At 41.9% G+C, this 24,455-nt stretch overlaps 1 protein-coding gene across 1 annotated transcript in view; it reads right to left on the bottom strand.

The window, feature by feature from the left end:
• The window catches only part of LOC126278261 (DNA mismatch repair protein Msh6), a 321,536-nt gene that overhangs the window by 272,647 nt on the left and 24,434 nt on the right, over positions 1–24,455 (bottom strand). The window contains exon 2 of the mRNA XM_049978261.1: positions 22,732–22,776. Coding sequence (XP_049834218.1) covers positions 22,732–22,776 — 45 coding nt within the window. The remainder of the gene's footprint in view (positions 1–22,731; positions 22,777–24,455) is intronic.

Raw genomic sequence — 24,455 nt, 5'->3', positions numbered from 1 at the left:
ACTTGTAGTATTTTGTAATGCAAGCCATGAAGCTATATTCAGGAAAGTGGAAATTAAAAGGTCCTGTAGTGCCTCTCCTGCTCGCAGTTGGCCGGTTTGATATCCTTCCCCTCTTTAAAAAATCTCGCAAATAGTAGTGCATAGGATTATTTGTAACCGGGAGAACAAGAATTCTTCAGAAAATTTGCCGTCTTTACTGCCTATTAGCTAATAACTTGCTGTTTCAAGTGACATAAAATTAAATATAGGATACATAAAACGAGTAAAGACCAGGGATAAGCAAGACAGTACACGTCATCAATCCTTAAGTCCTCGCATTTTTTTCTCTCTAGCCTTGCGTACTTTCCTTTCTGGGAAAGAATCTATTACCTCATCAAAGTTCGTCAATCATTCTCCTACATGAAAAATCGAAATATCGTTGTCTGCTGTTAATACAAATAGTACCCAAGACTGGTGTGGTTTCTTGATCTGATTACGTGTATTTTGTCACTGCTGGATAAAACAAAACAGGCCTGCCTAATATTGCAGAAATTGTTACACAACCAAATAAACGAGACTGTTTTGGCACAAATGGTCATTTTTATAACACGGCATGATATAATTCACGAAGCACCAATAACAAATGGCTATCAGGCCTCCTACAAGCAAAAAGTTTTATGTTAGGAAATAGTTTCACATTTCATTCATACTCTGTAGCTTCTGAAGCATAAGATCGAAAAGTAGTAGTACGAAATTTATATAAATTTGGAATCGTCATATTCTTCCGTATCTGTGAGTCTCCGCGTTCATCTCCTTCCTTGTTCTAACAAACAATCTTCTCATCACAAATTCTGTAACTATTCCTTAACAGTGTCAAAATTTATTCTCTGGTTAACTTCACTAACCCTGCCACAATCACCGGTTTAGTTATCCCGCATTTGTTCTCCGGTTAGGCGTTATTATGTGTTCGTACAACGCGTTTTCAGCGCTACTCCCAGAATAGAACTTTAGCGGCTACTAGCCGGGGACTGTACAACTGGCCCTTAGTAGTGTAGCGGTCTGGCCAAAAATGTTTTGTCAAAATCTCATTTTCTTGGATACACGGAGAAGACAATACGTAATCTTAGTTGCCTGTTATTCCTGTTAGTAGCTTTATTTCCAATCTGGTAGTCTGAATCTATGGAATTCGCTAGTAATTATAACAACGCAGATCATTTTCAAACTTAGTCAACCACATTAACAGCGATTGTCATTCACCCTTTCAACTTTCTTCGCTCAGCTTGTATAGACCCGTCCCCTTTTGTCTACAGTAAAGTTTATTTATAGATGCGACGTATGCTGGGCGCTTTGTGAAACAAGGTCTTTTTCCTCAATAATATGAATTTGGCGCCTCCCCTCTCCTCCCTGAAACTGCCTCCGAGGGCATATACCCCGGTTTGCCCCCGCCTGTTGCGCATACGTGAATCTGTAGCTTTGTGCACCAGCAAAATTTTTCCGGATAGCATCTGGCTGCTTGCTGCAATTCCTCGTACTGCTAACTGTCACACTCCTGTAGCCAGAAGCGGGAGAAGGTACTACTCATACGCGACTCAACTGCACGTGCGCATAAGCTCGCTGGCAACCGCTCAAACGAGTCTATTGTAAACAGTTGTGACGTCACGCTCATCGGAGGCGATTTGTTTTTATGAAACACTGCATAGTCTTCCTAAATGCTTTGATACATTTAGCTGTTGGCAGACACTTTTACGAGCACTGTTTTGTTCTTGTATATGGTGCATTTCCTTTGCAACTTAAGTTTTATTTTCGTTTTTTCCCTCGTTTGTGTTTTATTGCTGCAGTATTATTCTGCATTAGCGAGGTACGGTAATATTCTTTGTTAGAGTATTGGTTCTTACTAGTCAAAGTTACAAAAATGTAACTAAACACTAAAACAATGAAAAATTCCCGGAATTCTAAAAAATTTCGCGGGTATTTCCCGGTTTTCTCCCGGATGAAAAAATTGCCGGGTTTCTCCCAGATCTCCCGGTTCGTATACACCCTGTTTACATATAAGTATTTCCTCATTACCTGTTTAAAATGTTAAAAACAAAAACCAGAGGTACAGACAAGAGTATGATTGTGTACCAGTATCTGGGTCCCTCTCACATCTTCAGTGTGCCAGTACCCACCTCCTACTTTCAACACTCTTCAGGAACTCTCCCGTATACACTTTGTGTGTGTGTGTGTGTGTGTGTGTGTGTGTGTGTGTGTGCGTGTGCGTGTGCGTGTGCGTGTGCGTGTGTGACAACAGAGAAAGTGTGAAAGGTATTATACCTGAGATTAAAACATGACAGAGGAGCTAAAATAACGGCACAGAGATATGTGATGGGATGACCACTTACAAGAAACTTGGGCGAGCCTGTCACTCTGAAGAAACTTGGGCGAGCCTGTCACTCTGTTAATATGTTAAAAACGTCTCCCTAAAATTGTAGGAGAAAGGTTGGATATACCACAAAACCTGAAATCTTACTACATTCGTTCAAATGTCACTTAAAACACAGGGCAAATCTGCCGCTGACCCTCTGGTCTGAAAATACAATGCAGTCCAATAAAATGTGGCGCACAGTGATCCATAGACCACAAGCACCACATATTGGAGGGTCTTCTCACCAGAGCAAGAAGCCACGAGTCACAGGGCTGTGGCCTATACAGAGACGAGGAGAGCCTCATCCCACCTGTGCGGCTGAAAAGAGAAACACCACGGTTGCATTGTGGACTTTATTAGGCTCAGCTTACAATAGGTCACTTCAAGCCACTCTTCTTTCAATCGACACATGGCTCTGTGCCTCAACAGTGAGGCAATAGCACGGAGAGGGTCACGAACTCCTTAGCTGCTACACCCGCTCTTTTATTCCACGCAATTCCCATATGCCCTGGGACCCAGCAGAAACAGTCCTCCTTCACCAGCCTTTGTAATCAAAGATGGGAGTCGTGAATATTCTGGACGACTTTAGCTTCTAGTTACAAGCTTTGTAGAGAATGAAGACCACTCAGGGAATCAGAATAGACTAAGAATTCAGCATTTATAACTCATTTCATTTGCTACAGTGCCCACAAGATTGCACACAATTCCGCATCTAATACAGTAAACTCTTGAGGCAGATGGATCTTGACATGCTTAGGGAAAACAACAGAGTAACCCCCTGTTTAGAGAAATCTGTAAACACAGCTATGTACTTGTGGTGCTCCTTTAAAATCTCAGGAAAAAAATGCATTAAAAGTATAAGCAGGAGTGCAATCTCTTGTGTACTGCACTAAAACTAAAATCACTCTGATCCTCTGCAGTAACCAGTGTGGCAGACAGTTAAAAACCTGAATTTAAGCCTGTACATGTCCCACACTAAGTCTCCAGCACACACTTCGCACAGCTCCTAAACGGCCCCGTTGCCCATCAACAAATGATGAAGAGGTGTTCGGTAGCTACATGAGCAACAATATCGTATCCTGGCAAACTGGATGTAGCGAGGAACTTACAAACCTCACACACTATGAGAAGGTGCCGCTAAACGGTAAGTGACAGCTCACCATGTAAGTAGGCTGTTTCGATTTTTTATTGGTAACGCCACGTAGAGCTTTGTATGAAAATCACTGGCTGTGCTGTGTGTAGTCTGTGGCTGGGTGGCATTGTTGTAATATTCACTATTGTAGCGTTGGGCAGCTGGATGCTAACAGCGTGTAGCGTTGCGCAGTTGGAGGTGAGCCACCAGCAGTGGTGGACGTGGGGAGAGAGATGGCGGAGTTTTGAAATTTGTAAGAATTTATGTCATGAACTGATATATATATATATTATGACTATTAATGTAAATACATTGTTTGTTCTCTATTAAAATCTTTCATTTTCTAACTGTGCCTATCAGTAGTTAGTGCCTTCCGTAGTTTGAATCTTATTTAGCTGGCAGTAGTGGTGCTCGCTGTATTGCAGTAGTTCTAGTAACAAAGATTTTTAGTGAGGTAAGTGATTTGTGAAAGGTAAAGGTTAATGTTAGTCAGGGCCATTCTTTTGTTGGGATTATTGAAAGTAAGATTGCGTTGCACTAAAAATATTGTGTGTCAGTTTAAGTACAGTCATGTATAAATTTTTCTAAGGGGACGTTTCATATGTCGACCCTTAGCCGAGGATACCTCACTGGAATCTTCCGATTTTTCCTTGTAGTTTGTGTAATTAGTGTAGCTTTTGTTTATTGCTAGCGCGTAATTATAGAGAGAATTTCCTTTGTAGTTGTAGTTTTTGATTGTTGTACAGTAAAACAGTTGTGGCATGCATGTAGATTTGCAGCAAGTATTTCGCAGCTGCGCTTGCAATTAACTAGGTATTATTTGCTATGTTAATGTGTTCTCTTATTTTTGCTCTTCAAATTGTGCTTTTCTGTGTCGTGTGAAATATTGTGACAATAATGGCGTGTGAAAAACGTAATACTAGGCTCCAAAGTAAACTGAGAAATGACATTGAATACGAAAGCAGTGTGTTAGCGCCACCATGTAATGAATTAACTAATGTTCAAAGTAGTAATTTGGTAATAGTGCATAGATCCTCAGGGGGGTACACGCTTACTTTGTGTACCATGTGTTTGGCAAGCACAAGGAGCCCTAGCTAATATGGTATTTGCTTATACAACTTTACACATTGGTACCATATTTCTCTAACACAGAATTACACAGCTATCTGATCATTTAACTGAGAGAGACATTTATTTTACTACATCAGTGACAGATGTTTACGTAATTACACGGTTGGATAACTTCACACTTATGAAATTGTATTTTGTCTGCACTTTGTGAAACATTCATATTTTTTCGGAACCATTGTGATACTATGAGAGCTTTGAATGATGTATTTGGTATGGGATCATGATTTTTAAAGTACGTTTGAGGCAGATTACACTTTTGACACGAGCAGAAAATTTTTTTTAGGTTTTGAAATTATTGGAGGAAACTACGACGATTTTGAGAGTTGACTGAGGTGTTATGATGATATTACCATAACTATGTGTATTATGCTGTTGCGGTATGTTCATGATCAATAAGATGATGCTACCGTATATGAGGAATTTGATTATGCTACGTATTTCTTATAATGAAATATTGAAGAAGTGTTGACGAATATGTATATGTGTAGTAAGGTAAGAATAGTGAGTAGTGGTTAGGGATTCTGGTTTGTGAAAGAGGATGTTGTAAACCTAGAATCGTACTTTAAAGAGTTATGAAATGTATGTAAATGCGTGAATGTATTACAATTCCGCCGAAAATTTTTTGGACACTGTTATATCAATAGGATTTTATTTCTACAGATGAATAACGCAAATTCTTGACTTGTGAAATTTTTATATGAGACTGCCACTGTAGCGGAAACTGGTGTTGTGAATATTTCGGTAAGAAAGTTAAGTGACCACATGCACGTAATGTGTCGTGGGCACCCAGCTGCATGACAGCCACATGGAAACAAGCCATTAGTGTGTGCCTTTCAGAGGCACAGGTGGAGAGAAAAAAAAGAGGCCATTATCCTCGCTATTGACATTCCTTTGTAGAAAGCACCGCAAATACGACACGCTCATTACTTGGAAAGATACTTTCTTACATCTGCACACCTGATAATGACAAGTGTCTTTCTACGAGAGTTGAGAGAATTTGTACTAACTTATGAAATGTCATGACTATTTAATGATATTTTTATGCTTTACCTTTCATAGTTGCTTATTTCATTTGATATCTGGTTTCCAGCTGTGTTGCAGCATTGGTTTTATAACATAAAATTAAATGCATTTGCTAATGTGAACACTTTCTGTCAACAGATATATTAAATAATCATTTTATGATCCACATTCTTCGAAAAAGGAGCACTTCGAAAGGAAAGAACAATAAGAAGGGATTAATAACAGTCACTGCATACTTAATATTCTTTTCAACTACTTGGTAATTTTTTGTAGAATTAGCTTTTGTGGTGCACCACTTTAATTATATAGACATTAAGATGTGAATATACATTTCCCTTATCTGCATTGTTGTCTTTAGTGTACTATTTTTTCTGCTTGTGGGTTTGTCATGTTTAGGTATAAGTTATACATTTATTGCTGCTTGCTTTGCTTGCTTGCATTTTTTTGTCATTGCTGTTTGTATTGTTTTGTGCTGCTGCATTGCCTTGTCCCTTAGTTTAGCATTTGAGCTCAGTAGATTTAAGTTAGCTTAAGAGGGGGTAGACTATATGAGAGAATGAGTTGCGACGAATTGGAAGGAATGCATTGAGAAGCTATAAGAAAATGGTTTGGCCAAAAAAAGTAGTGTACAGTGGAGAAAAACTATTTTTGAAAGAGGATGTGAACAGAATACAGAAAGCATGCTTGAACAGGACTTTTTTGCTGGAGCAAATGTTGAAATAAGAGGGACAATCTATGGAATGAAGTTTTGGGTTGGACTGCAGTACCAAATGTTACACTGAAAACAAACCCTGTCCTTTCCTTTTGTGTACCCTTGTGTATTTATTTTCTTCCTGTCTCTGTGTACTGTTTCATATAATTTTTTCTCTTCCAATACTAAGCTACATTCACTATGATGAGCAATACTGTTATCCTCAAAAATAATTTGCATTAATAACATGTTATTTACTTCGTAAAGATGTTTGCACATTATTTATTCTGTTTTGTTCTAATGCTCATGTGTGAAGTTGATGTTTCAAAAGTTATTCTGATCTTTTATGTATATACTTATGTCGTAATTTTTGTAACACTGATGTATTTGTCATTTCGATTCTTTTGTAAGGCCTGTATTATTGCAAATGTTATCTGTACTATTATGTTCTTTAATGATATATTTTGTATCTCTGTTATTGTATTCTCATGTTATAAAATTGTAATTGACACCAGTTCATCAAATTAAGTAACTTGTAAATTACATTTCACTGCACACGTTTCTGTTGGTCATAGTATATGGACAATATGTGAGAAGTAGGGACTGATAGTGTTTGCACGTGTGTTAATAACTCAGCAAGGGACTGGATAACAGCATTGCTGGTTCTAAGGATATTTCAAACAAATTCTTTGTTAGTGGACAAGTGGTGGTTTATGGACTTGCTATATTGTCCATAAGACTCTTCGATGGTGATTGTGCACCTGCACTGTCTCAACAGTTGGCTGCTAGCCACCTCTACAAGGACTACAGTGGGTCTACACCTTTGATGACTCACCAATACCATTATTTCTACAAGGACTGCAGTGGGTCTGCACCTCTGGTGGCCCACCAACCGTAATCTCTACCAGGACTACAATGGGTCTACTCTGTGTTGACCTACCTACTAATATTCTTCAAAACTTGGACTGACTCTGCTGTGGGTTTGCTCTGTTGTGGCCCATTACCTGTCTGCATGTCAAGAGTCTGCACGTCAAGAGTCAGCACTGTCTTTCCGTTGGAAGGACAACACTACTTCTTCAAGACTGCATGGAAATCCACTACTTCCGTGTGCATTTTCTTTTACTACTCAGATTTTGAGAAAAACACTGCAATTTTACTTTGATGAATGATCGGGACTGTCTTTATGGACTGTGAGAAAATTTTAGCTTTTGACCAACATTGTATCGATAAGTGTGTACATTTCATTTCTTTGTTATTGTAATTATGAATTTTTTTTTCATATCTGTATTGGCCACTGCCCAAAACAATTTGTAAAATTTTTTGTGGGGAGCATGGGGGCTATGTAAGTAGGCTGTTTAGGTTTTTTATTGGTAACGCCACGTAGCGCTACGTATGAAAATCACTGGCTGTGCTGTGTGCAGTCTGTGGCTGGGTGGCATTGTTGTAATATTCGTTATTCTAGCGTTGGGCAGCTGGATGCTAACAGCGCATAACATAGTTAGTGCCTTCCGTAGTTTGAATCTTTTATTTAGCTGGCAGTAGTGGTGCTCACTGTATTGCAGTAGTTCGAGTAACAAAGATATTTGGTGAGGTAAGTGATTTGTGAAAGGTATAGGTTAATGTTAGTCAGGGCCATTCTTTTGTAGGGATTATTGAAAGTCAGATTGCGTTGTGCTAAAAATATTGTGTGTCAGTTTAAGCACAGTCTTGCGCAATTTTCTAACGGGACGTTTCAACCAGCCTCAGCACAAACACTGGGTATGTGGCTGATCTTCTAAGTGCTCGTGGCCAGCCTGATTCCTTCATGGTGTAGTGTCACTTGTCTTCACTTAAGAAGGCCTTACTGACCCATACATTGGGCATCCACAGTCCAGAATTTATCGTATGATGACCCTATAAAACTGGAGCAGACATGACCTGTTCACACACCAGGACCTGTGGCTCGGCCTTGGCTTCAGGACATTGAGATGGGGTAACCACAACAGTTTGAGAGTAAAATAATGAGGCCCAGAAACTTCATAGTCTTTAAAATGGAGAATGGTATCCCAGATACACAATACAGACGAATAAAAAATATGATGAGGACAATTTCAAGGAACACACACACACACACACACACACACACACACACACACACACACACACACACACATTCTCTGCAGAAAATGTAAAACAAGTCTTTGTAGCTTACTCCTCCAACCTTTTCACTGTAATTGCAAATGATGAGTCATTGTTGTAACACTGGAGGAGGAACAGAAAACTGCAAAATCATCCACAAATGAGGAGCCTTTTACAGGACTCCTCAGCTTAGACGTGACACTGTTTATGGCTATGGCAAGAAAGGGAACACAAAGCACTGCCCTGAGGAACCCCTTTCTCCTGCTCAAAACAATCTGACAGTATGTTACCAAATAAAAAAAGGTGCTGAGATAGGAAAGACTGGATGAAGAAGGGGAAGTGGCCACAAAAGCCCCATTGCTGTAGCTGCCTATGAATACTGTTTCTCCAGGGAGTGTCATTTTCTTACTGATTAAATGAAATGTTGTGTGGATAGGGCCTCCCGTCAGGTAGACTATTCACCTGATGCAAGTCTATTGAGTTGACGCCACTTCAGCTACTTGTGTGTCAATGAGAATGACATGATGATTATTATTATTATTATTTTATTATTATTATTATTATGACAACACACCACCCAGTCCCTGAGAGGTGAAAATCTCCAACCCAGCTGGGAATCGATGTTTATGTGGGAAAGCCTGCTGGATAGCTGCATCCAGCAGGATCAAGTTGTTGACATGGATCAAAATCTTCTGAATCTGCACTAAGAGCAGCCAAGGAGTTGTCTGGTCTCTAAAATCCAGACTATATGATCCACCACTTGTTCCAGGGTAACTACTACATAGAGCATGTCTGGTCCTTACCTGTTTTGAGGAGAGGTATCAAAATTGCATCTCTCCCAAATTGGGAAAATGGCCCTCTCTGCCACATCAAAACATTCAAGGATGACTTTCTCTGACACTGCTAGCAAACACTGGTGCATTCCTTACCAGATTTGATCATAACTAGGTACAGTATCATGAGCCTCAGACAGTGCATAATCCAGCTCCCAAATTGTGAAAGGGCAGCTGTAAGACTCAGACTTGTTGGATCTGAAATCCAACTTGCCCCTCTCTATGGTCTCGCAGTAGGGGCAGAATACCAGATCCTGGCTGGTGTTGGCAGTAGTCTTTGCAAAATGTTTTTTTTTTTTTTTTTTTTTTTTTTTTTTTTGAGACACCATTGTTTCAGAACAGCTGCCAATAGTAAACAACTGTGTTTACCAGAAGTCCTCATGAAAGCTTCCCACACTTTTGTGGAACAGTTGATATAATTTAGGAACATTTTCCACGACCTGTTGTTGCTCTCCTTGATGACGAGTCGAGCCTGGCCCTTGCCACTCGGGTATGAGATTTTCCACAATTGGCAGCACTTAAAGCATCTCACGTAAGTCCACCAAACAATCAGTTGTCTCCGAAGACGAGTGGATGACTTTGTAATAGAGAGATGTAAGCAGCATGGTGGATCACTCGTGTGACGTAGTCCACCCACTTCGGGACACTGCTGTGGGATTCAGACACAGCCAGTTGGCTGAACAGTGTCCAGCTAGCTCTGCTGATCATCCAAATTGGCTGTGGTCTTTCAGGGAGAGCTCCATCCAGTAGGTGAATGAGGAGTGAAAAGTGGTCACTGGAATAATGGTCATCAATGACATCCTGCCGAAGGGAGTCACTCAAGGTCTGGAGAGCAGAAAGAGAGGTTGATGGTTGAAAACGACCCTGTAGCAACACAGAAGTGAGTGACGCACAGCTTGTGAGACATCATGAGGCTTTCCAAAGTTGACCCCGAGGGCAAGCAGATATGGAGCTCCACAATACATAATGGGCATTGGAAGTCTCCAAGTTGTGGAAATGGTCAGGAGATCTGTTAGAGCCTCAGAGTCATCACATTTTGTGGAGGTAAATACAGTGAACAGTGATCCTCTAACACACAGGAACTTCAACTGCAACTGTTTGCAGCTCAGTAGCCATGGGGACATCAGAGGGATAATGTGCGTTATCAACAACCAGCGACCCCTCCCTTGGCCCTTTTGCCAGTCAGGTCATCCTTGCGATGGAAGGAACAGCCCCACAATACAGGAGCATCAGGTGCTTTAAAATGCATTTCCTGCAAACTACGAAGGTGGGGGCATTCCTGTGCTAGGGGTATCAGTTGCTTCACATGTGTTCTGAACACATCAATGTTCCACTGTAGTATGGGAACCATTTATCGCAATGATTGAACTTTCACCCTATCTTTCCGACACAGAGGAGAGCCTGCATTTGGAGGAGGTTCAGTCTTTAAGCGAGATGGTTGCCCCAGGTTGGCATCAAGGCCCATCAGCTCTACAGAAGAATCATAGAGACACCAGATACGATGGTGTTGACATCGTCTGACTCTTTACCGCCCATCTCAGTCACCGGCTGATGCTTTGCTTTTAATTTTTTTGGCCTGGGGAGGGTTCAAAGCCACAACATTAGCAATGGTAGCAGCAGTGTTGGATGGTGGACCAGACAGCCTTTGGAGGGACAGGGAGCTCCACAATGTTGGCAATGATAGCCATATCTGTTTTAGCAGGATTTATGGTCTTTGAAATAACTGCAGCAGAAAAAATGCATTGACAAATGCAGGCAATATGGCTGATACTGGCAACCTCCATTTGTTTAGCAGCACCGATTTTCTGAACTGGCTCTCCCAGAGCTGAAGCAAATGAAGTAAGCACGGGGGCAGCATGGCCTTATACACCTTTTTGGTCTTATCAAACAGATGTGCTTCATAGTTTTAATCTATTGTATCTTCTGTCCCTCAAGACATACAATGCAGTCCCTACTTCAAATAGGGTGAACCCCAGAGCAATTTACACACTTTGAGGAAGATTATCAGCCAATTCCTTTGTGGGTGGCCTTACTACATATGCCATAGATAGCTTCTCCTACACATCCTTAAGTGGTGTACCCAAAGGACTGGCATTTAAAACAGCGCACTGGGTTGGGGAGATAGCATCACAATCTTAACCAAAAAGAAACCTGCGTTGACATACTTTGGGAGTTTTGTGCTATTAAACGTGAGGATAAAGGAGTCTGAATTTACCAGATCCCCATCCACTCTCTGTAAGTATTTTACACATTGACAATCCCTTCTTGAGCCCACTAATCCTTCACTTCTTTTGTAATGCCCATCAGATCCCTGAACATCAAAACACATTTGATGTAGTTGATGCAGCTCTCCATGCTACTCTATCCTGTGCAAGCTTTTTCATCTCCCAGTAATGCAACCTAAATCCTTCTGAATTTGCTTAATGTATTCATCTCTTGGTCTCCCTATACGATTTTTACCCTCCACACTGCCCTCCAATGCTAAATTTGTCGACTCGTACATCTTGTTCACCAGATGGTAGAATTTTGTCATGACTGGATCTCCCAAGGCCGTCAGTAGTTCTACTGGAATGTTGTCTACTCCCGGCGCCTTGTTTCGACTCAGGTCTTTCAGTGCTCTGTCAAACTCTTCACACAGTATCATATCTCCCATTTAATCTTCAGCTACATCCGCTTCCATTTCCATAATATTGATCTCAAGTACATCACCCTTGTATAGACCCTCTATATACTCCTTCCACCTTTCTGCTTTCCCTTCTTTGGTTATAACTGGGTTTCCACCAGAGCTCTTGATATTCATACAAGTGGTTCTCTTTTCTCCAAAGGTCTCTTTAATTTTCCTGTAGGCAGTATCTATCTTAACCCTAGTGAGATAAGCCTCTACATCCTTACATTGGTCCTCTAGCCATCCCTGCTTATACATTTTGCACTTCCTGTCTATCTCATTTTTGAGAAGTTTGTATTCCTTTTTGCCTGCTTCATTTACTGCATTTTTATATTTTCTCCTTTCATCAATTAAATTCAATATTTCTTCTGTTACCGAAGGGTTTCTACTAGCCCTTGTCTTTTTACCTATTTGATCCTCTACTGCCTTCACTATTTCATCCCTCAGAGCTACCCATTCTTCTTCTACAGTATTTTCTTCCCCCATTCCTGTCAATTGTCCCCTTATGCTCTCTCTGAAACTCTCTACAAACTCTGGTTCTTTCATTTTATCCAGGTCCCATATCCTTAAATTCCCACCTTTTTGCAGTTTCTTCAGTTTTAATCTACCCCATATGCCGTATGCATCTTATACAACTGATGTTGCGGTGTTTATCATGCTCCCTGGTGCTGGTGCTTCACACTACTTGACACCAGGTGTAACGCTGCCTTCTGTTTAGCTCGTTGAATACACAATATGTTAACACTGGCTCTATGGTCGCCTATAATATAATTGTGAGATGGACCTGCTACTCAGGGGTGGGGGTGGGGGGGTGGGGGGGTAGGGGGTTGGGACTAAACGGCAAGGTCATCAAAACAGAGGGATAAAAGAGCAGTCTTTGCAAGGGGGGGGGGGGGGGGGGGGAGATGGTCGTGGGTTCCAGAGCCAGAAAACACAAAGGGAGGCCCCAATCACAAACACCCTGCCCCTGCTCCAGGAATAAAGCAAAGCCTTATAACTGAAAATAAAAACCACTTTCACGTGCGAATCTGAGGACTGCTTCAACAACCCCTGAACTGTCTGCTAACATTAAAGACAAGGAATTTGGAAGGCTGCACTTAGTACGAACTGCCAAAAGAAGGGGACATTCCAGCAATATAGGGGATACTGTCAGTTTGGCTCCACAGCCACACTGTCGGGGTGGCTCTTTATGCAAGAGAAAACAATGGGTGACCTTGTATGACCGATGCATTAATGGAATAAGACTGTGGACTCCTTCCGAGATGAGTGGAAGGAAGAACACCAGACTGCAGTAGTCTCCTTGACAGTGTAGGGTATATTACTGAGAGCAGTAGCACACCAGATGTCATTCCACTTCTGGGCAGAGAGAAGAGAGAGAGAGAGAGAGAGAGAGAGAGAGAGAGAGAGAGAGAGAGAGAGAGATTTGATGTGCATTTGCGTATCTGCACCTGGAATCATTAAAAGGGATGGGGGATACGTATATGCCTCTCTAGCCAAACAGTCAGCCAGTTCATTCCCTGGGATGCCCACAAGATTTGGGACACGAAGGAAGACAACGAAGCAAGTGGCACACCCAAGGGCCGAGAGCAGGTCATCAATATCAGAGATCAGAGGGTGACGAGAGTAACACTGATCCATAGCAGCTCTGCTGTGAACACGCTACATGATCCGGTCAGTAAATGACGTTCCACAGCAATAGGAGATTTAAAAGTGTATCTCCCCCCCCCCCCCCCCATAACTATCGTATCCCACTTGACATTTCAGAACCATCAGTGTAGAAGATGGTAGCACCCTGGACCTCTTCATGGATGGATCACATAAGATGCCGGAATATCATAGGGGCAACAGAGACCTTAGGACCCTGGAATAGGTCAACTCTAATTTGTGGTCGAGGCACCATCCAAGGGGGATGGGTGGAGGAAGTACACAGGCCACTTTCAAGTGAGTGAAGTTGGAGATTCCAACAGAGGGAAGTGAGACACATTTCAACCAGAAATCCCGTCCAAGGGCAGGTATCAGGAGGGTATGCAGGATGGTCACAGAACTGTCAAATGGTGACTATGTAAGAAACTAGAAGTTGGCTTCGTCGTATTTGTAGGGCGGAATCCCTGTTCTGCGAGTAGTCTGTTGACGGGACTAGTGCAAAAGGCATTGATAGCCAGACGTACCCCATAATGGTGAACAGGATTGAGTAGTTTGAGAGTGGAAGGAGCCACCGAGCCACAAACATCACAACCATAATGTAGTCTGGACAAACCAGAACACGGTACAGATAGAGAAGAGTAGCATGGTCTGCACCCTAAGATGTGTGGGCCATGAGGTGGAGAGCATTTACATTCCGTATGCTGGTAAGGCCCACGAAACGGGACTGTGCTACAACATCTAGGTGCTGGTCACCTAAAAAAGTTCTGGATCAGGGTGTACTATGGATCAACGGCAAAGACGCATAACAAACGTTTTGGAGGGAGGTTGCTGGAAACAATGGGAGAGGGCCCATACAGAGCGTAGGATGGTGCCTTAGAGCTAGCGTTTTGACAGATGCTACCAAGTGGGAGCTGCACCAAATGCAAAAATCACTGACATCTAATCCCGGATAACCAGAGTCCCACAGAAGTTTATTGATGGTGATGAGGAACCCTGTGGGATACTGTTCTCCTAGATCACAGGGGTGCTGAGTGAAGTGCCAACTCTGGAAGAGCTGGTGGGATAAAAAATCACAATAAAGGAGCTGCGAAAGCCCCAATCATGGAGGGTTAAAATGTGACAGCGTCAAGCAATGCTGTATGCATTATGTAGGTCAAGGAAAACTGCAACGAGGTGCCGGAGCTTAGTACAAGCTGCTCTGAGTGCTGTTTCCAACCTGAGTAAATGGTCAGATGGAGATCATTCTTCCCAGAAGCCACGGTGATACGGGGAAAAAGACCCCAAGATTCGAGTACCCATTATAAACTGATGCTAACCATTCTATCAAGCAGTTTACAGAGTACATTGGTCATGTTAATCGGGCCGTACCTGCCGAGAGACGTTGGATTCTTTCTAGCGCTGTCTCGCCATTGTGAGGGAAAGTCATCCGTGAGCCAAATGCAGTTGAAGACGCTGGGTAGACATTTGCCCCTGGGTGACACCCAAGTATTGGATCGTCTAGTTGTGGAGGGCATTTGAGCCTGGGGTTGTGTCATGTGAAGAGTTAAAAGTCTGCAAGAATTCCCATTCATTGGAGGCTTCATTATAGAATTCAGTTTGGTGGAAGTTTAAACTGTTGGGGGTTTCTTCAACTCATCTTTTCTGCCAGATAAAGGTAGCAGGATAGGAAGAGAATGCCGATGCTGTCGAAAAGTGTGTCGCAAGGTGTTCTGTGAGGACCCACAGATCAGTACACAAAGTACCTTTTACAATAAGATTCTGGACAGTTTATTGTCACTGGTGGCCCAGAAAGCTATGGAGCTCGGTCAAGCCTGTGATGATGAGGCATACATTCCCAGGGAAGAAACATAGTGCTCCCACCTTTCCTTTTTATTCTGCTTAATAAGGTAGTGTGCTTTAGCATGCAGACACTTAAAAGCGATTAGTCTCTGAAGGGTGTCGTCTAAATCATTGCAGAGCCTGTCGGTAGTCCAGGATAGCAACTGCAACATCCATGGTCCACCACTGTACTGGCCGATGAGGAAGACCTGTGGATAGTGTGATAGCAGTGCCAGCAGCATGAAGAATAGTGGTAGAGACGTCTTGCACGATCACATCAATGCAATTTGAGAGGTGTCAAAGTGCACAGCAGACATGTATAAAGGCCATCTGGCTCTGTGGAAAGCCTAATGTGGGGGACTGTCTGCCTGGTGGTGGCAGGTGAACGATAGCATCATCAGAAAATGGTCACTGTGACAAAGATCGTCATGGGCAACCAGGGAGGACACAAAAGCAGGGGAGGAGATTGATAGCAGAAAAGGTGGCATTGAGTGGGTGGGGGAATCATCAGTGAGCAGACACAAATCGAAGTCTGTCATAAGTTGGTCAGTTAGAACACCCCCACCTGTGGAAGTGGTACTCCCCACAGATTGGTGGTGTGCACTGAAGTCCCCCAGGAAGTGATACAGGAACAAGAGTCGTCGTATTACGGTAGGCAGGTCAACATAAGGAACTGACCTACCTGGAGGGAGGTAGATATTGCAAGGGGTGTTTGCTGGAACCTTTCACACTTGTACCACTATTGCATACACAGTGGTACGAATGGAGGTTCAGTCAATAATGACATCGGTGCAAACCAAAGTGTGGACCACTCCAGATGATATCCCGGGAGGTCACAGTTCCAACAGAATCCCCAACATCTACATCTACATCTACATGACTACTCTGCAATTCACATTTAAGTGCTTGGCAGAGGGTTCCTCGAAACCACAATCATACTCTCTCCTACCATTTCACTCCCTAACAGCGCGCAGGAAAAACAAACACCTAAACCTTTCTGTTCGAGCTCTGATTCTCTGATTTCTCGTATTTTATTTTGATGATCATTCCTACCTACGTAGGTTGGACTCAACAAAATATTTTTGCATTCGGAAGAGAAAGTTGGTGACTGAAATTTCGTAAGAAGATCTCGCCGCGACGAAAAACGTCTTTGCTGTAATGACTTCCACCCCAATTCGCGTATCATATCTGCCACACTCTCTCCCCTATTACGTGATAATACAAAACTATCTGCCATTTTTTGCACCCTTTCGATGTCCTCCGTCAATCCCACCTGGTAAGGATCCCACACTGCGCAGCAATATTCTAACAAAGGACGAACGAGAGTAGTGTAAGCTGTCTCTTTAGTGGACTTGTTGCATCTTCTAAGTGTCCTGCCAATGAAACGCAACCTTTGGCTCGCCTTCCCCACAATATTATCTATGTGGTCTTTCCAACTGAAGTTGTACGTAATTTTAACACCCAGGTACTTAGTTGAATTGACAGCCTTGAGAATTCTACTATTTATCGAGTAATCGAATTCCAACGGATTTCTTTTGGAACTCATGTGGATCACCTCACACTTTTCGTTATTTAGCGTCAACTGCCACCTGCCACACCATACAGCAATCTTTTCTAAATCACTTTGCAACTGATACTGGTCTTCGGATGACCTTACTAGACGGTAAATTACAGCATCATCTGTGAACAACCTAAGAGAACTGCTCAGATTGTCACCCAGGTCATTTATATAGATCAGGAACAGCAAAGGTCCCAGGACGCTTCCCTGGGGAACACCTGATATCACTTCAGTTTTACTCGATGATTTGCCGTCTATTACTACGAACTGCGACCTTCCTGACAGGAAATCACGAATCCAGTCGCACAACTGAGACGATACCCCATAGCTCCGCAGCTTGATTAGAAGTCGCTTGTGAGGAACGGTGTCAAAAGCTTTCCGGAAATCTAGAAATAGGGAATCAACTTGAGATCCCCTGTCGATAGCGGCCATTACTTCATGCGAATAAACAGCTAGCTGCGTTGCACAAGAGCGATGTTTTCTGAAACCATGCTGATTACGTACCAATAGATCGTTTCCTTTGAGGTGATTCATAATGTTCGAATACAGTATATGCTCCAAAACCCTACTGCAAACCGACGTCAATGATATAGGTCTGTAGTTAGATGGATTACTTCTACTACCCTTCTTACACTGGTGCGACCTGCGCAGTTTTCCAATCTGTAGGTACAGATCTATCGGTGAGCGAGTGATTGTATGTGAGTGCTAAGTAGGGAGCTATTGTCTCAGCATAATCTGAAAGGAACCTAATCGGTATACAATCTGGACCTGAAGACTTGCCCGTATCAAGCGATTTGAGTTGCTTCACAACCCCTAAGGTATCTACTTCTAAGAAACTCACACTAGCAGCTGTTCGTGTTTCAAATTCTGGAATATTCCATTCGTCTTCCTTGGTGAAGGAATTTAGGAAAACTGCGTTCAATAACTCCGCTTTAGAGGCACAGTTGTCGGCAATAGTACCATCGGCACTGCGCAGCGAAGGTATTGACTGCGTCTTGCCGCTTGTGTACTTCACATACGACCAGAATTTCTTTGGATTTTCTACCAAATTTTGAGACAATGTTTCGTTGTGGAACCTATTAAAGGCATCTCGCGTTGAAGTCCATGCTAAATTTTGCGCGTCTGTAAATATTAGACAATCTTCGGGATTTCGCATTCTTCTGAACTTCGCATGCTTTTTCCGTTGCCTCTGCAACAGCGTTCGGACCTGTTTTGTGTACCACGGGGGACCGTTCCATCTCTTACCAATTTATGAGTTATGAATCTCTCAATCGCTGTTGCTACTATATCTTTGAATTTGAGCCACATTTCGTCTACATTTGCATAGTCAGTTCGGAAGGAATGGAGATTGTCTCTTAGGAAGGCTTCTAGCGACACTTTATCCGCTTTTTTAAATAAAATTTTTTTGCGTTTGTTTCTGGTGGACTTGGAAGAAACTGTATTGAGCCTAGATACAACAAACTTGTGATCACTAATCCCTGTATCAGTCACGATGCTTTCTATCAGCTGTGGATTGTTTGTGGCTAAGAGGTCAAGTATGTTTTTGCAACCATTTACAATTCGCGTTGGTTCGTGGACTAACTGCTTGAAATAATTTTCGGAGAAAGCATTTAGGACAATCTCGGAAGGTGTTTTCTGCCTACCGCCGGTTATGAACAAGTATTTTTGCCAACATATCAAGGGAAGGTTGAAGTCCTCACCAACTATAACCGTATGAGTCGGGTATTTATTTGTTACGAGACTCAAATTTTCTCTGAACTGTTCCGCAACTATATCATCGGAGTCTGGGGGTCGGTAGAAGGAGCCAATTATTAACTTAGTTCAGCTGTATAACAACCACCCATACCAATTCGCTCCAAGTATCTACTTCGACTTCACTACAAGATAAACCACTACTGACAGACACAAACACTCCACCACCAATTCTGCCTAATCTATCTTTCCTGAACACCATCTGAGACTTCGTAAAAATTTCTGCAGAACTTATTTCTGGCTTTAGCCAGATTTCTGTACCTATAACGATTTCACCTTCTGTGCTTTCTATTAGTGCTTGAATCTCAGGGACTTTCCCAGCACAACTACAACAATTTACAACTACAATTCCGACTGTTCCTTGATCCAAGCACGTCCTGTATTTACCATGCACCCTTCGAGATTGCAGCCCACCCCGTTCTTTCCCGAGGCCATCTAACCTAAAAATCCGTCCAGTCCACGCCACACAGCCTCCGCTACCCGTGTAGCCGCCAGCTGAGTGTAGTGAACTCCTGATCTATTCAGCGGAACCCGAAACCCCACCACCCTATGGAGCAAGTCAAGGAATCTGCAGCCAACACGGTCGCAAAACCGTCTGAGCTTCTGATTCAGACCCTCCACCCGGCTCTGCACCAAAGGTCTGCAGTCCGTTCTGTCGACGATGCTGCAGATGGTGAGCTCTGCCTTCATTTCGTAAGCAAGACCGGCAGCCTTCACCAAATCAGATGGCCGCTGGAATCCAGAGAGAATTTCCTCAGATCCAAAGCGATACACGTCATTAATGCCGACATGTGCCACCACCTGCAGCTGGCTGCACCCTGTGCTCTTCATGGCATCCGGAAGGACCCTTTCCACATCAGGAATGACTCCTCCCGGAATGCACACAGAGTGTACACTGGATTTCTTCCCCTCCTTAGCCGCCATATCCCTAAGGGGCCCCATTACATTAGAGCTCCCAACTACCAATAAGCCCACTCTCTGCGATTGCCCGGACCTTGAAGGCTGAGAATGATCCTCTGAAACAGGGCAGGCAGCTGTATCTGGCTCAGCCAGAGACAATGCCTGAAACCTGTTTGTCAGACGCACCGGGGAGGCTTTCTGATCAGCCTCCGGGGACGTCTTTCGCTGCCTGCCATGCCTTGGAACGACCTCCCAATCAACCACAGGCGAGGGCTCAGCCCCACTGCGGGCAGCAACTATGAAACATTTAGGAATGGTCATCACGAAAGGGCGATTCTTGAAGAGCAAGACAGAATGCAGAATATGAGGAAACAAGTTGTATTTCTGGTAGATGACAGTAATATCTGTTGCAATTCCACAGGGTTATCGTGTGGTGAGAGTCCAGGTTAGACATAAAGAAGCCGAGGGGATGCCATGTCACCAAGTCAGTCGTAATCACCAATGAGGATTGGGTGACATCCATAAATATCAGACTCGTATGGCGAAGGGGGAGATGACACCTCCAGGGGGTCAAGATAGGGAGACATCGAAGAAGGGGGCATTTCTTTGGTTGGGGAGGGTGAGTGACAGCACCTAGAGGGGAGGGGGAGGAGGCTGGGGTAAGGAAGAGGTAGAAGAGGGAAAGGATGCAACAGAGGCAAAAGTAGAAGAAATCGACACTGGGTGGAGGTGGTCACATTTCAGGCAAGCCTCAGCATAAAACAGACAATCCAGGGACTTGTGCTGTTTGATCTTTTTTGTTCTTGTAAACTGGGCAATCTGGCAGGAGTGGAGAGTGGCGGTCATGACAGTTGACACACACAGGTGGCAGAACACAGGGTCTTCCCTCAGGGAGTGTGTGGCCACAGTCACCACACAGAGGGTCCGCCGTACAAAGGGAAGACACACAAAACACAAGCACTGAAAGCACCTCAGGGGTGGCAGGACGTACGACTTCACATCACATCAGTAACACACAACCTTGACTTCCCCTGCGATGATATTCCCCTCGAAAGCCAGAATAAAGGTGTCACTGTACAATTATTACATAAAACACCAAAAGGATCAGAAATGAATATTTTGGAAGAACACACAAAAAAATATCAGAAGGAAATTCTCAATGAACACACCAATTTCAAACACAAAAATTATTTAGATAATTTCACTGACTTAATCAATAAAAGTCGAGAGTGAAAGAGAGGATACACAAGCCAGAGATGCCTAAAGACATCTTTACCTCTGGCCAATGTCTGTTGTTATGTAGGCTAAATATAAAGCACCGTGGTGTTAATTGTCCTAAAGTACGCTAAATATTTCATGATTTTACACTAAAATATCACTCTCTGCTGTATGAAACCTAACAGCATAAAATCAACATGGCACTGCAATTTCTTGAATTTCACATGAAATGTAACAAGAACAGTCACACCAAACATTATTTATATGTCAGAACAACACTGATATAAATTGAGAACCAAAGATAGAACACACACACTAGAGATACCTGAAGATATATCACCTCTGACCATAGTTCCTTAATATGTAAATATAAAACATCTATGGTGTAGACTGTTAAAAAACATTTCAAGGAATATCTACAATGCCATATCAAAATATGTCACACAGTATAAAACAGCACCCAATCAACAAGAACAGTCACCAGATACAGTCACACCAGATGTTATATACTCGTCAGGACAACATAAACATGTTTCCCTCTTACATACATAATTTAGGAATATAAAAAATTAATTACAACACATTTGTTTGTGTAGTTCATAATAATTAACTTGGGACTTACTCTCTGCCATGTACGTCACAGTTGTTTGCAGAGTATAGACGTACACGTTGAACGAAAATTATAACTGCATTTTCAGTTAAACTCAGTAACTCACAACATTCTTCACTTACAAAAAATTAAGTCTAATATTCTTATGGAACTATAGCACATTGTAATTCCCAAACTCTGTATATGCAGGTACTTGAAAATGGAAATCTTCTGAAACAACTGTCTTAATTATCGATAAATGTTTTAAGCAGTGACAAGGGTACCTTACTGACAATATAACAATAACTTTCTTAATCCGGACCTTCACCCAAAATCAACCAGTCTATTTTGTGTCTTTACTATTATTGTCATTCTTAGATAGGTCTGCTTGCTTATCCTATGGCAGCCCCTCCAAAGCATCTGCACAGGTGGCACCATAAAATTGTACACTCTACCACTGCTCAGGCTCCACACCTACATGCCGCATTCACTTCACACTGTACAAAGAGAGACCTCTCATCGGCATAATATTTTTACAACATCTATCTAAGCTACATATAGTCTTTTGTATTTCATTCACATGGCTATCCACCATACTTCGAAGAGCTCAACGATATGCCACGGCCTTTCCCACATGACACACCACAAGTTGCAACAGGTCCCCCCTACTAACAACTGTTCCACCTCAACACCCAAACATTTCATTGGCATGACTGCAACACACCTTGAGACTGACAGGTTTTTATGCAGATTTTTTACCATCCTCACGATCCTGGCAATCAATCAAAGCTCCCCCCCCCCCCCCCTCAATGCGCTGTAGCACACGGAGTTCCACCACGCCTGCCCACAGCTAAGGTGGCAGGCGACTGGTGGCACTTACGAGTCCCCAGCTCAGGTACCCCAGGGCCGTCTAACAAGTACTGAGAAAACAAATGCCGAGACCTCGGGACTACTTGTGTCAAAACTGACTGCCCTTGTCACATGGGTATGTGTGCACTAAAATGGTATTAACACAAAGAAAAAAGATAATTTTTTTAACTACTTGAAACTTCAACATCAAGACATCGCATGGTAGCTTAAATCTAATACAGACACCTATCACTAATACTACTACTATTCTCCACACAGCTGGTGTCATAATTAATGATTAACTTTTTAAAGATTAAAAAATAGAATAGGTCTCAATTTAATGTCGTCCTATTATCTGATGAAACACGGTACTAATATCAAAAGCATTTTAAACAATTTTCGCTTGGCATGTTGCCATCAGACATACCATTCTTCAGAGATTCTTTCTTCTCAGATGGTGAGCAAGCAGAGTCTGGAAAAGTAATAAAGAATTTTCTATAGATGTCAATAATCATACATGGGACAGGAAGATCTTATAACTCAACTGGATTTTTTTCTCTAATTATTTTAGATCACAAACCACACAAATCAACACTCAGTAATGCATCATACCTCCAACAAAAGCTATTAACAAGTTCACCAATATTTAAGAGAAAATTATGATAATTTCAGTCTTTCAAATTCTGTAACTTCAAATCTGATCTAGCTCTTCTTCAGTAATTTTTCTTTCCTAGCTCATTAACTATAGATATTGAAACATACATATTTTAAAAGCAAGGGCCTCATTTAGAAATATCAGTTTTCAGGTGCTGGAGAAATCTGGAAACACGTTGACACACAGAGAGGTTGCTCAATCAGTATATTTGCTAAAGCCCTTTCAAAAAATAATCTGTAATAACATAATTGATTCTTTTTTTGTAGGTGCATATTACAAATCGAAAGTATTGACCCCTTTCGAATACAATACTACTTGACAAATTTATTGTGACAGTTGTGGCTCCTATTTTTTCTGAAATGAGCAGTATTGTTTGGCCTAAAGTGACCGTATAAAAATTTCGGAATTTTAATATATTGAGGATTGGAGGAGCTACTGGCAATGGCCTAGAGAAAACTCTATTCAAGAAAGTAATCACTTAGCTTCCACAGCAGCATACAATTCATATTTCTTATGGAAATATCGTTAAATATTTTACACAGGACACTAATCGGCCCCTCATAGTTTACAATATACAAAGAGTACAAGTAATGAAAGTTGCTCACTGCTCCCAAATGGCCATGAAACGAACTTCAAAAACATTCATCTAGGAAGCTAAAGCTTGAGTCAATACATCACAATGATTCTTGACTTTACTACAACATGAAAAAATATACTGTGGAAAATCTCAAAAACATCCTCTTTATTTGTGCTAAATAAATGTTTCCATTAGTGTGTTTACAGCATAATTTACATTTCAAGATGAGTTCTCACAAACCAAAATTAAGAAAGCTATATTACGGGGAGTTTGAATGCCATATCCAGACAGTGTTAAAATTAGTGACTTGAATTTACTGTATTTCAGGAACCACTGCAGCCATTGACATGAAACTTTTATAGGACATTAAACTGTATGTTCTGAGTCTAATGAACTTCAATAATTGCAATTCAGCTACTTTCGGAAATACAATTTCTTAATTACATGGTTAAAATTTTGTGTACTTTTTTTGACATTATCCTAAATAATTTTAATTATACATAACATTATATTCTTTTTTTTAGTCCTGTAGACTAAGGATATGTATCTTATTACTCCCTGAAAATTTGGATACTCTACTCAAAGCGGTTTCTGGGATTTGGGGAAAAATGCAATAGAAAATGCAAATTTTCAGGACTGGTTTCTAAAGTTTAAAAGACTCACTTAAAAGTTTAAAAGACTCACTTAATATATATTTATTTTTTTAATTTTAGTCACTCAAAAGCACCCTGCACCGTACTGTATATCATCCTCTTTATCTTTTTCCAATTTTCTTCTTCTTTCTGGACTCCTAAGTGGCCAACTGTGCTGCATACTCTGCTTTATCAACGCAACTCTTATCCAGCCATTCAAGTTCTCTGATGTAGTTTGCTCCAGGATTAATTCCCATCTGACCCCCCCCCCCCCCCCCCCCATCCCC

This window comes from Schistocerca gregaria, chromosome 6, assembly GCF_023897955.1.
Source record: "Schistocerca gregaria isolate iqSchGreg1 chromosome 6, iqSchGreg1.2, whole genome shotgun sequence".
NCBI lineage: Eukaryota > Metazoa > Arthropoda > Insecta > Orthoptera > Acrididae > Schistocerca > Schistocerca gregaria.
The sequence above is the reverse complement of the archived record's forward strand: the minus strand, read 5'-3'. Positions and strand labels throughout refer to the sequence as shown.